Source organism: Ochotona princeps, chromosome 27 (assembly GCF_030435755.1).
Source record: "Ochotona princeps isolate mOchPri1 chromosome 27, mOchPri1.hap1, whole genome shotgun sequence".
Lineage (NCBI taxonomy): Eukaryota > Metazoa > Chordata > Mammalia > Lagomorpha > Ochotonidae > Ochotona > Ochotona princeps.
The window spans coordinates 13,118,170-13,131,863 of NC_080858.1; the positions used below are offsets into that span (position 1 = coordinate 13,118,170).

The window sequence follows — 13,694 nt, forward strand, 5'->3', positions numbered from 1 at the left end:
GAGTAGGATCTTGGGGAGGGGTCGGGGGCCCCCAGCTTGTGGTGAGGGGCTCTCTTGCCCACCCTGTCAGAGTACATGGCTCTGGTCCTGTTCACTGGGCCGCGCTGGACTGCGGGGCTTGAGGCTGTCTCTGAAGACGCATACAGATACACACGGTTGAAGACCTCAAGGAACTCCATCTGCCCAGTGTGGATGAGCCGGCAGACTTGGAGGGGACGTCAGAATATGGGCGCACTCTTGTGCAAACTCTTTGTCAAATGCTGCGTGCTTATGGCCAAGTCCATCTTTCTGAGTCTTGAGTTTCTCAGCTTTCACACTTGAGGGCTGGCGGACTGGCTCACTCTCCGTGCCATGTGGGACTCTAAGGTCTGCAGGCAACCTTCTCCCGCGTCTCCGCCTTTCACCACCAAGGGAAAGAAGGGAAGCTCTAACACAACTGATTTAAGAACATCAACATTTATTTAACATGATAAAAAAGAAATGAGTTATGAACATTTGCATTTAAACAATAGTAAGTAGCCTTTAATACATTACATGTGCTCATTGTATAATATATACACAATGAACATAATTACATTTGTACATGAACTAAGTACTGGATTTGAAAACCTGCTTATTGCTGTACACATCTATGTCAATGAAGTATATACCCAGTACTTCAAATTACCTATACTTTTTTGTTCTTAAGAAAAGGTAAGTGAGAATGTGTTTGTAAGCTGACGAGAGTGTGGCAGTAACTGGACATTGCAATTTGACTGAGGAAGAATTATAGCAGAGACCTGGACGTTTGCACTTAGCTGTAATAAAATGGCACATTTTAAATATATATATATAAAATTTGTACAAATCAGGTGTGGAACAAAGCACTGCACTAGCTGAAATGAGAAGGAATTAACAAAAAAGAAAAGAAAGGAAAAGAAGTTTCGTTGGAAATAATTACGTAACTATGTGTGCTGAAAAGCCAGAGGAAGTGTGATTTCACCTAGACCGAAGGAACATCAAAAACCTGGAAGTGACTGACTGACTGAGCTTGGGCTGTGGACCGCACACGGAGAAGCACCTTCACGGATGTGCCGGGAGACGTAGCAGCAAGCTGGTGTCTCCGTAATAACCTGGAGACCGATTACGGAGTGTACATATGGGCCGTTAAAGCTGTTTGGAATAAACATTTTCCAGAAGTGATAAAATGATGCTCTGTGGCCAAAAGCATCAGAACTATGAATTTCATAGATTTAAAATATTCTGTACAGCATCTTCTTACGTTGCTGAAGGTCCATGTTGGCAGCTCGTCATGGCCTCATGGCTTCAGCAGGAGTCCGGTGTAGCTGCAAAGCAAGAGAGGAAATCACTTTGACACCTGCAAAGTTGACGAATGACCACTTCCCGAAGGGAGTAACAGACGTGACAATGGACTGACAGGCACAGCCAGGCAAGCCCTAAAGCACAGGACAAAGGGCTGCGCCTCCCTCCGTTTCCAAAGCCACAAGTACTGCACTTAAATAGCAAATGAGAATCAGAAAAAAAAGTACCCCAACTTGGAGCTGAGGTCAAAGATCAACAGAAAGGAGCAGGATCTTTTTCACTTGCCCGAGACATGCCCACACAGCCCATGGCATCTGTAAAGCTCTCTCAAGTTGTGCCAACCTGCCTAACTTCAGATGACATTCGCATGCACCAGTTGGCTGTGGTGACTGTGAACCATGAGAGCATCCTGTATTATCAGAGGGTCTGTGAACATGAATTATAACCGGCTTATTGAACCAAAAAATAATAAAAATAGCTCTTGCTGTACATTTTACTATTAAGACAGTCAGAGGCCATCCACCACGTCTTTGCACGGGAGAAATCAAATAAGCCTCATGTTTATTCTTCCCACATATGGGGTCATTCCATCACCAGTAACAACTGTCACCTCCAAGCGTGCTGAGTTGAGTTTAAACACATGAGTGACAGAGGGATGACATCGGTAAAGACCATAACAGATTGGATGTAACTCCAGCAAGCACTTCAGTCCTGTACATATTAAGTGACAAGCAACAGAAGCCTACTTTGAGGCTCCTGGTAGGTATAACAGCAAATAAAAGATATTTTCTTTTTTTATAAAAGAAATCAAACACCATAAACATTTCTGGCTGAGAAGACACAGATCATAGTTGCAACAGAAGCATGTGACTTGGGTATGGTGGTATAGCACAGTGGTTAAACCACCACCTGCAATGCCAGCAAGTCACATTGGTGTGCTGGTTCAGGTCCTGGCTGCCCCTGCTTCCCATCCAGGTCCTTGCAGCACGAGGTGGCCCTAGGACTTTGGAGCCTGTCCCCCATCTAAGAGACTGAGTGGAGTTCTGGGCTCAGGGGTTTGGCCTGATCCAGTGACCTCCTGGACCACATGTGGATGCTCCCTGCCTGCCTTGCCCTTACTTCAAAACAAAACAAAAACCTGAGTGGCCGTTGATTCTAGAATGTAGGAAGTACTGCACGGACTTCATCGAGCTGGGATTTGCACTCATTTCTTTTGAGACTCTGAGCCAGTGACGCCAGCAGTAGTGCTCAGGATGTTCGGGCTTCTACGGTTGACTATGATTACTGAGTAGGATTTGTGTTAAACTTACTGCATCAAACATCCATGACAATGAGAGAGAAACAACAGAAAAGGCAGACATTTCTATTTTATACCTCTGTTTTTCTGAGAAGTAAATAAAAAGTGTTTATAGGTAGAAAAGTACAGATAAAAATTAGCAACTGTCTATAGACTTTTTTTTTTCGGGGGAGGGGGTAAAGTTTTATTTATTTTTATTTGACAGGCAGACTTCCAGAGAGCAGAAAGCCAGGCAGATCATCTAGCCATGGTTCACACAGCTGGGAGACCTGGATGGGAGTCTAGGCTCCTGGATTTGGCTTGGTCCAGCCCTGGGCCACTGTAGCCAGTGATAGAAAAATCCCTCTCTCCCTCTCTATAATTCTGACTTTCAACAAATAACTAAATTCAAAAAAAAAAAAAAGAATGTTACAGAAAGAGGAATGGAGAAACAGAGATCTTCCATCTGTGATTTCACTCCCATAATGGCCAGAGCTGAGCTGGTATGAAGCCAAGAGCCAGGAGCCAAGAGCTTCCTCCTGATCTCCACTGGGAGTCCAGCAGTCCAGGGGCTCCAGGGTTGGGTTGGAAGTAGAGCGGCCAGAACTCAAACTGGTGCCCATAGGGAATGCTGGCACTGCTGGTGGAGGCTTTACTGGTCACAGTGCCAGCCTCAAATAATTAAATCTTGAACTCTGCTCAGAAAGGGCTCTCCTCTTTACCCCCGTCCCTATTCATGAAATTTTCACAGGGACCTCCCTAACTGAAAAAAAAATTCAATTATGTAGACTTAACGTCCACGGCTACACTTCTTCTCTGTCCTTTAAAATGATGAGCAAATTGGGCCCGGCGGCGTGGCCTAGCGGCTAAAGTCCTTGCCTTGAAAGCCCCGGGATCCCATATGGGCGCCGGTTCTAATCCCGGCAGCTCCACTTCCCATCCAGCTCCCTGCTTGTGGCCTGGGAAAAGCAGTCGAGGATGGCCCAAACCTTTGGGACCCTGCACCCGCATGGGAGACCCGGAAGAGGTTCCTGGTTCCCGGCATGGGATCGGCGCACACCGGCCCGTTGCGGCTCACTTGGGGAGTGAATCATCGGATGGAAGATCTTCCTCTCTGTCTCTCCTCCTCTCTGTATATCCAGCTTTCCAATAATAATAATAAAATCTTTAAAAAAAAAAAAAATGATGAGCAAATTCCCAACGAGACAGGCAAGTCACACTAATTGTTGAAAACCTTACATAATCGGCATGTAATGAATTCAACAGTTGTCTCAGAATTCCAACTACAGAAACAAACGTTTAGTGGGAACCCGGCTGCCACACTGTCTGAACTGGCACAGGCCATCCTTCCCAAGTCTCCTGCTTTTCTGGATGCTGAAATAAGAAACAGAAAGCTGCTCTCACTGACTCACTGTGGCTCACGGCATGCAGAGCTTGCTCCACCAGCCATTCCTGGTGTTTAGTCCATAATCACTCCCCCTTCTGATTGACTCACCCAACAAGTGAACACAACTCAAAAAGCATCTAACAGGAAAGCACGGAGGCAGAGCTGAGAAGAGACGTACTTGGGAGACTACACACACATGAAATGCGATCCTTCCGGGAGCTGAGGCTGAGCAGAGGGCACGGGAGACGCCGAGGACTCGGGAGACAGGGAGGGACTTTTGGCTGAAACACACCAAGAGAACGTGGGAAGAGAAACATCTTTGAGGTGCATCTGCAGAAGTGAAGCCCCACATGCTGCTCCTGCAGTCCGCATTCCTCTGGCAGTGCGTGGGCTGTGCTGTGACTTGCTAACCTGGCAGGTTCAGGAGGAAATGTCTCCAAAGGCTTAGTGAAATAGTACAGAGGCCTGCAGGACTAGAAGGTTGTGGCTTTAACACTGCCATACCCCTTGGGCTCAGACCCCTGTGTGAGAACGTCTGTGCACAGTGCCATGTCAGTGGCAGAGATGAGGGAGAGGATTGCTCTTTGCCTCTGCACAAAGCAACGTGATGGACAGACCTGGGGGCTCCCACACACGGCAGGGGCTCTGCAGGGTCCTGCGGTGGCTGCCTGCTCTGTGGCTCATCACCAGGGACGCCTGCATCCCATTTCAGAGTCCAGGGGGTTGAGCCCTGGCTCTGCTCTTGTCCGGCTTCCCACGATTGTGCACCCTGGGCGGCATCGGATGGTGGCCTAAGCAGTTTGGTCCCGTAATGCCTGAATTTTGAGTCCTGGCTTCAGCCTGGGCCAGCTCTGGCTATTGAAAGCATTTGTAGAGTAAACCAGCAGATGGAAGAGCTGTCTCTCTTCTCTTTCAAATAAAAATATATAAATAAATGAAAACTTATGAACCAAATCATGAAGAAAATCAAAGATCTGTGAATATCCGCCCAAAACCCAACAGTACTGCATATATACGTATTTATTTATTTATGTGAAAGAGAAACAAAAAAATGACAGTTTCTTCATTCTTATCTGATGCCTCACTTTTCACCTGCCGCTCCCTAGGTGTGTGTCAGCAGGAAGCTGGAAAGCAGCGGTGCTGGCATTTAGATGGAGGCACTTTAACATGGCGGGTGCTGCTCCAAGAGGTGTCTTAACTGCTGTGCCAAATGCCTGCCCCAACAGCTTGTTTTATCTTGTTTTTTTTTTTTTTTAACATGTTAAGGAAGAACAACTTTCTACTGCCAAAAAAGAAAAAAAAAAAAAAAAAAAAAAAACAACAACAAAAACAGCCCAGATGTGGATTATGGATTTAGATGATTAAAATCTCCATAGTTCTCAAAGCAGCAAGTTTATGAATGCTCTGTGTGAACAGGTAGGTTTCCCAAGCACTGAAGCATCTAACAGAAGATGTTTAGAGACTTCTTTTTCAAAACCAAAGCCAACGAGACTCGGAGGTGGGGTGTGGCGGGACCTGCCCGTGGGGGCAAGCAGCGCCAGCAGAACACCCACCTGCTAGGGCCGGACTTCCTCTCGGAACCTCAGGAGCTGGCTCACGGGGAGGCACGGCGTCCTCCGCTTCGTGAAGACCCATCTTGGCACTTCCTTCAGGATGGCCTTCTGCTTTATGATTTGTTACTGGTGTCTCCTCTTGAGAGCTGGTAAAAACAGATCAGCATTTCACAATTCATTTTCTTTGCTCTGAAAACTTTTTAATATACAGAAAAATGCCACCACCAGTATTTAACAACTGCAAACACTGTATTTGTAATTAGCCTCCTTTCCCCTTTTATGGAAATGCAAATGTAAAATTATTATTATTTACCAAAGTTTTATTTTTTTTCTTGGAAAAGCAAATATACAGAGAGAGAAAGATCTTTCATCAGCTTGTTCACTCCCCAATGGGCCGCGATGGCTGAAGCTGAGCCAATCTGAAGCCAGGAGCCTCTTTTGGGTTTCCCGCTCGGGTGCAGGGTCCCAATGATTTGGGCCATCCTCGACTGCTTTCCCAGGCCACAAGCAGGGAGCTGGATGGGAAGTGGAGCAGCCAGGACACGAAGCAGCACCCATATGGAATCTTGGTGAACGCAAGGCGAGGATTTAGCCACTAGGTTAGTGCATCAGGCCCACAAACGTAACGTTAGAGCAAATACCGTGAAGCACACACACACATTTTCAATAGTTACCCCTATCTGGCCAATCTACTACAACTCCTATGTAAAATATGTAAAACATATTCTAGGGGGCGGCTCCACACCATAGCAGGTAAAGCTGTTGCCTGTAGTGCCAGCCTCCCATGTGAGTGCTGGTCCAGGCTGCTTCACTTCCGATCCCGCTCTCTGCTGGTGCAGAGCATGGCCCAACTGCTTGGGCCCCTATTCCCGAGGATGGAGCTCTTGGCTGCTGGCTTTGGCCTGGTCCAGCTCTGGCCATTGTGGCCATCTGGGAGGTGAACCAGTGAACAGAGGATCTCTCTGTGTGTCTCTTTCTCTGTAGCTTTGCCTTTCAAATAAATTAATCTTAGAAAAAAAAAAAAAGAAAAAGATTCTAGACATGAAATTTATCTGTAAATACTCCAGTATATGTGTATTACCACTTCAATACAACCATATATCCAGTTTAGAGCTCAGATTTCCTGATGGGACAGGTGCTGGGTTGAGTGATCAGGACCTTTGTCCCACACTGGAGCACCTGGGTTTGATGGCTGCCCCTGCTCCTGACTCCAGCTGCCTGCTAACCCAATTCCTGGGGGGCACTGGTGTTTGGAATTCTTCTAAGTGCAAAGCACAGCGTCAAGTGCTATACTTGGATTTTCTAATCTGATCCTAACCACACTCTCACAAAATCAACTATGTTATTCCTGATCTTCTATTTTTATATTTATTTTGAGAGAATTGCAGTGAAAGAGGGGAGATAGGGCGAGAGCAGGGAAAGGGGAGAGAGGGAAACAGACAGCAATTTTTCTACGTGCTGGTTCATGCCCTGACCAGCCTACATGGCCAGGGCTTGGCCAGGCTGAAGTTAGGAGCAGGGGGCTTCACCGGCTCTCCCACATGGGCGTGGGGGCCCATCTTCCACTGCCTTTCTAGGCACATTAGCCGCGAGCTGTATCGGAAATGGAGCCGACTCAACCTGGTGAGCCTACAGGGAGTGCTGGCTTGCTTTGGGTTTTTAAAGGTGAGCAAGGATAGGAAATAGCCTGGGGAGGCCAAACCTGTGGGACTTGAGCTTGGCCATGCTGCCCTAGGGAGCTGAGCTGTAACCACAATGCAACAACTTCTGACTGCGCAGGTCGCCACTTTGAAGCAGTCACACAGTTCTCTGAACTATTACCTGGAGGTAACATCATCAGCCGTTTCCTTTTCGTCTCTTTCTTTATCCGTCACTTCCTCAGCATCTACGCCATTTGGCTCAGGTTTGAAAAGCAGCTCGTAGAGAACAGGTTCAGTGTTTTTAAGCTACAGAATAAGAAGAAAAAAAAATTTTTTTTCTTGAACAAATTTCTTTTCAAAGCACTCTAATCACATTAAATATTTCTTAGTAAATGTAAAATTCTAAAATAAAATTTTGTTTAAAAGGTATATCCTGTCAAATATTTACCTATGCAAAATGTAAGGAATATACATGATATCATTTTAATGTTTATTAATATTATTAATTGTAACATTAATAATATAAACATTCTTCCCTACTAGAAAGTAATAAAAGCTATCTGTCCTGAGATGTTGAACAGTGTGAAAGCCTAACTGTTGGGTTATAATAATATTTAATGTAGTTCATAATTTCTTTCAATCTGAATTGATCATGTCTTTTCATTTCCAGTGAATATATACCCTTATACAGCTGAACACACCACTTTAATAAAAGGAAATCTATCATTTCACTTGGACCTATGGCCTCTGTAATTGAAAGACATCACTTATTTTCAACCTTAGCACCTGATCTGATCTTAGGAAATCCACGTCTTTGGCATATCTGCTCAAACAACGTACCTCTTTGCTGAGACCTGTGTCTTGGGGTGCAGCTTCTTTGAGCTGAACAATTTCCGTCACGGGACTTTCGTGGTTTGGCTTCTCATCACTGTCCCCACTGACCGTGTCCAGGTCCTTCATGTTATCGTCTCTCCTTCGAGTCTGCGCAAAAGACAGAGCCTTTCAGGGTCACGGTGTGTAGGTAGTGCCAGGTAATTCCAAAATTAAAGCTGAACCTTCATTCAAGGGAAGTTTTCTTACAAAACCACATATTTAAACAGAGAAAACATTTTGTATCTAAGTGTGTGTAATCGCTTACGTCACAACTAAACATGGCAGTAATCCACACACTTGGCTCCTCACGGCTCTACTTGGGAACTCACTCCTTGGTAAGTCTTTATTTAGGAGGCCTGTTCCTGACTAGATGAGTGGGATGTCTGGGGGAAGACAGGAGCACATTCAGCTGATCCATCTGTTTAAGCGGTCACCGACAGCCTCTTAGATCCTGCTACGAGGGCTCAGCTGCCTACTAACAAGGCCAGGCAGAAGCTACTGCAGGAGCGTGTTAGCCTGGCGTGGTGTTACTCTTCCGGGCTGAGGCTGGGGCGCTGCAGAATGCAGACACAGATTTCTCCCTGGGAAGCTCTTCTGGGCTAGTTTGGGTCATGCTAAGTCTGGACACAGAGTAACAGACATTTTACTGGGAGGGTAATTGAGGACCGTCTTGGCAACCCGCACGACATCTCATGTTGACTTGAACAGAGTAAGTGTGCAACTGGTGCAAAGGTGGCCTACAAGAACTTCGGCTCTGCTCTCTTGATACCAGGGTTAATTCCACCTTATTAAATTCTCTTAGCTTACTGTAACATACTAGTCACAATGTATGCCTTTGCAACCCCAGCTGGAGGTAACTGCCTAGGTTGCATTGTATTTAGGCAAGTGTTACACTACGGGGAGGGAAGCAGCCAGTAACTAGCTGGCATTCTGGGTCTGGTTAATGCCAAATATGTGTTAACTATACTAGAGTGCCAACATAGTTGCCTTTTTAAGAATAAAATATGTGGGAGGCAGACATGGACACACCAGCAAACAGGGTCTGGATCACTGGATTCAAAACTCCATCTATGAGGGAAATTGCAGGATCTGTGCTCTGGTCATGGAGTGCACATGTCAGAACTGGGTCTCCTCAGTTACTGAAGCCTGTGCATTGGACAGCACACCCAGAAGAACATGAGGAGCATGACAACCAGTTCACTGAGGCCTGTAAAAGACATCTAGTATCATGGGCACAGAACAAATTGGACAGCTCTCCTGGCCAAGCTTTGACAGCAAGTATTTGAGTGAATAGAGACTCTAAGGTTGACTGTCAACCAATGGACCTTGCAAGGATTTCCTCCTCCTTGGAGCAACAAAGTCAACAGTATCTCAGAACTATGAAAACCACTTTAGCAGTGTCTTCAGAATATGCTCCACATTGGGGACCCGGGCATGATATCGGGTGGCTGTCCCCCATCCCAGGGCAGTGATGTGGCTGGGCTGCTGGCAGTGGCTTTTTCCCCTTTTTCCCCAGCTGGGAACAAAAGGAGACTGGGAACAGCTGTGTCACCCACTTTCCTCCATTCCTCGACCTCCCCTCTCCTGGGCATGCATCCTTAACTATGTAAACATCATGAAAAAGAAATGTATTATACAAGTTATAAATAGGCTTTTTTCAAAAAAGAAAAGAATAATCTGAAGCAGTTGATGTACCTGCATAACCCTGAAGGGATCGTCCCTTAAGCTCGAAGGGCTTGGTAAGGGTGACTGATCCGAAGCACCCAGGACACCGAATCCCTTCTTCCTCTCCCGCAGGCAGGCTTGCTGATGTCTCCTTATTCTTTCCATCTGCTCTTCCACCGTCATCCGGGGTCGAGCACTTTCAGCTAAACAGAGCTGCTCCACTGCACTTCTCGGTCTTTCCTGGAAATGAAAAATAAACACATCATTTTATAAATGTAGAATAACTTCTGAAAAGCATGAGGGAATAAAAGAAGGCCTAGAGTGCGGTCAGTTATCTTGTTTTCAAGTGAGAAGCGAAGGTTTTAAATTTAGATGATATCAGAAATGCAAGTGATACTGCTTTATCCTTCACTGGTAACTGGAGCTACAAGGCCGGGGGCAGAACAGCAGAGAAGCAGGTGAGAAACAGCTGACAAGAGACAGGAGGAGCAGGGAGAGGGCATTTTCTTGGTTAAGAACCAAGAAAATGTTAAAAGGCATGGGAACTTTGAAGCAAACCTAACAGGAACCTGTTGCTTCCCTGGTCTTAACGTTTTATGTAGGCCCGCACTTTAACAGCTTTCAAGCATCATGATACACAACGCCAGCTGGCATGTGGCATAGTATGTTAAGCTGCTCTTTGTAGTGCTTTACAGTCTGTTATCCACAGCTAAAATATGGGCCCAGCATGGTAGCCTAGTGGCTGAAATCCTTGCCTTGCATGTGCCAGGATCCCATATGGGTGCCAGTTCGAATCCCGGCAGCTCCACTTCCCATCCAGCTCCCTGCTTGTGGCCTGGGAAAGCAGTTGAGGACAGCCCAAAGCCTTGGGACCCTGCACCCACGTGGGAGACCTGGAGGAGGTTTCTGGCTCCTTGCTTTGGATTGGCTTAGTTCTGGCCATTGCGGCCACTTAGGAATGATCTTTCTCTCTGTCTCCCTTTCTCTCTGTAAATCTGACTTTCCAACACAAATAAATAAATAAATAAATCTTAAAAAATATTTCAAACAAAATAGGTAAAGCATTTATAAGGACTAAAGTAAAAGTTCTTTTGTAGTCTACATTCCTAAAATAAACTTAAGAAGACAATACGGAACTGCAGCATCTTTCCAAGAAGAAAACTGGACTGATTTAGAGTCAGTTTAAATTAAATGGATCTCAGATGAAGAAGCAAAAAACAGGATTTATTTCCCAGCTGCATTCCATGTTCCTCATTGTTGCCAGACCATGGCGAACTCCTCGGCTATCACAGCAGAGGCCCTGCCACCCCAGGTTGGCCAGGAAAGGCACCACGGAGCACCTGTCCGGCTCCTCACGGAAATCCTTAGGCTGCAGTGCAGCGAGGCTATCAGAGAACACCGCCCACAGAACGCACACTGCGAGCCCAGGCCAGAGCTGGTGCTGAGCGGCCCGTGACACAGCATGCCATGTGGGTGCCGGTTAGTGCCCGGGCTGCTCCACTTGCCATCCAGCTCCCTGCCAAAGGCTTAGGAAAAGCAGTGGAGGATGGCCCAAGTGTTTGGGCACAAGCTCAGCCATGTGGGAGACCTGGGTGAAGTTCCTGGCTCCTCACTTCAGCCTGGCTCAGCCTTGCGGAGTAGCCAGAGGATGGAAGATGTCTCTATCTCTTCCTCTCCTATTACAGCTCTTTCAAATACATAAACAAATATTTAAGAGAGAGAGAGAAACCTAAACCAGGTATGGATTAGGCTTGTCATCTGAGGGGCTAGCTCTCTTCCCTGTACTGGAACACAAAGCTAAGATCACTATTGTGTTACAGTATGTAAAAAGAATTCTGATCGACATTAAAAAGAGAAAGATATAGAAAGCAATTGCTATGCTGAGAGTCCTTCTGGAGGTTATTTTGTGCTTAAGTACCGTTCTCAGATCCATGATTTTCTTCGTTTTCCTCAGGGTTACGTAGGAAGCTATTGTGGAAGACTCGGGCGTTGGTGATTTTGTCCTTGGAGGGACTACCCCGACAGGAAAGTGTGAACCTGAAAACAAAAAGAGCAGTCCAAGTTTCCTTCACACAACACTGATTTCTTTGGGCTGAATTGATTATCTGAAATGAGACCGTCAATAACACTGCTGGCTAAATGGGGGTTAGGTTAAGACACAAGCAACACTTAAGAATCTAATCCACACAGAAAAATCCCTCCTTCGTAGCCCCGGTCCTTCCCAACCATAATCCTACCTCATTAGTCTAACACTTCACAGACTATCAGTGACCAGGGTTTTGGCCAAAAGAATTAAGCAACACACCTGAATATCTTTATATCTCTTCTTTTTCATCACTTTTCTCCCTTTTGATTCTAAAAATGTATTTTATTCATTTGAAAGCAAGACTCAACCAAGTGTCCACTAATAAGGTTAACAATTGGTAACCATTTTTACTTTCTCTTTTTATATCTTTCAAGACTCCTACAATGAACAAATGCTGATTTTATAATTAGAAGAAAACCACAGGGGCCTGACACGGTAGCCTAGTGGGTAAAGTCCTTCCGTTGCATATGAACACAGGTTCCTGTGCTGGCTGCTGCGCTAACTTTTCAGCTCCCTACTTGTGGCCTGGGAGAGCAGTACAGGATGGCCCAAAGCCTTGGGACCCTGTACCAACATGGGAAACTTGAAAGAAACTCCTGGCTCCTGGCTTTAGATCAGCTATGGCCATTGTGGCCACTTGGGGAGTGAACCAGAGAATGGAAGATCTCTCTCCCCGTCTCTCCTTTTCTCTGTAAATCTGACTTTCCAATAAAAGCAATAATAATGGAAAAGACAATCATATATTTAGAAGATAATCACATTAACAGAGAATAGTATGTTAACATGTAATGTATATATTTATACCAAAGGCATCTGTTTAAACAGAATATATGCTTTTGTCTATTAGCATTGTCGGGTCTGGCGCGGTGGCCTAGCGGCTAAAGTCCTCGCCTTGAACACACCAGGATCCCATATGGGCGCGGGTTCTAATCCCGGGAGCCCCACTTCCCATCCAGCTCCCTGCTTGTGGCCTGGAAAAGCAGTCGAGGACGGCCCAAAGCTTTCAGACCCTGCACCCGCGTGGGAGACCCAGAAAGAAGTTCCTGGTTCCCGGCTTCGGATGGGCGCAGCACCGGCCGTTGCGCACACTCGAGGAGTGAAGCATCGGATATTAGATCTTTCGCCGTCTCTCCTCCTCTCTGTATATCTCTGACTATGCAATAAAAATAAATAAATCTCTAAAATAAAAAATATTAGCATTGACCTCTAGAAGCAAAAAACAAATTATTAAAATGCTCAGTTGATTTTCTTAAAAAAAAAAAAAAAAAAAAAAGCATCACTCTCTTTGGGTTCTGTAAGTTCTCCAGAAGAAACCTCTACAGCTTGGTGGTATTTCCATCTGAAAATCCTACTGCAAATTGTGTCACACAAAAATAAATGACATCAGAACTGATGCAAGGACTTCAGATAACATGCCCAGAAGAGAGCCTAGGCCACAAGAAAAGCACACAACTGAAACAAAGTGGCAAAACTTGCAGGAAGAATTCAGAAAACACTAGCGAATGTATTTAAAATGATATTTTAATAGTAAACATATGCACTGGAACAAATAATGGCTCATCCATTTTTCATGGTAATTAAATTCCTGTTGATGAATGAGTCATTTACAAAACCACATATTAAATCATTCCTAAGTACTGTACAGTTGAACAATGCCATGTGTTCTACCGACAGGAACCAGAGTGAAGGACACAGTTAACCCCAGCTGTCGGCAACTTTCACAACGGCCAGAACCGCACGAATCCAAAGCCAGGAGCCTGGAGCCTCCTCGGGGTCTCCCACATGGGTGCAGGATCCCAAGGCTCTGGGCCGTCCTTGACTGCTTTCCCAGGCCACAAGCAGGGAGCTGGATGGGAAGCGGGGCTGTCAGGATTAGAACCGGCGCCCGTATGGGATCCCAGTGCATTCAAGG

The 13,694-nt window shown here is 45.7% G+C and overlaps 1 protein-coding gene across 5 annotated transcripts in view; it reads right to left on the bottom strand.

The window, feature by feature from the left end:
* Positions 1 to 421: 421 nt before the first annotated feature.
* Positions 422 to 13,694, bottom strand: part of PLEKHA5 (pleckstrin homology domain containing A5) — a 197,355-nt gene continuing 184,082 nt past the window's right edge. For 2 of the 5 annotated variants that reach the window (XM_058655778.1, XM_058655781.1), the window contains 7 exons: positions 11,615 to 11,733; positions 9,727 to 9,936; positions 7,999 to 8,139; positions 7,340 to 7,464; positions 5,519 to 5,664; positions 4,144 to 4,246; positions 423 to 1,325 (listed from right to left, as the gene is read on the bottom strand). In XM_058655778.1, the coding sequence (XP_058511761.1) occupies positions 4,152 to 4,246; positions 5,519 to 5,664; positions 7,340 to 7,464; positions 7,999 to 8,139; positions 9,727 to 9,936; positions 11,615 to 11,733 (836 nt within the window). In that variant the 3' untranslated portion in view covers positions 423 to 1,325; positions 4,144 to 4,151. Of the gene's footprint in view, positions 1,326 to 4,143; positions 4,247 to 5,518; positions 5,665 to 7,339; positions 7,465 to 7,998; positions 8,140 to 9,726; positions 9,937 to 11,614; positions 11,734 to 13,694 lie in introns of all 5 variants that reach the window. The other 3 variants (XM_058655782.1, XM_058655780.1, XM_058655779.1) reach the window with 3 other exon arrangements.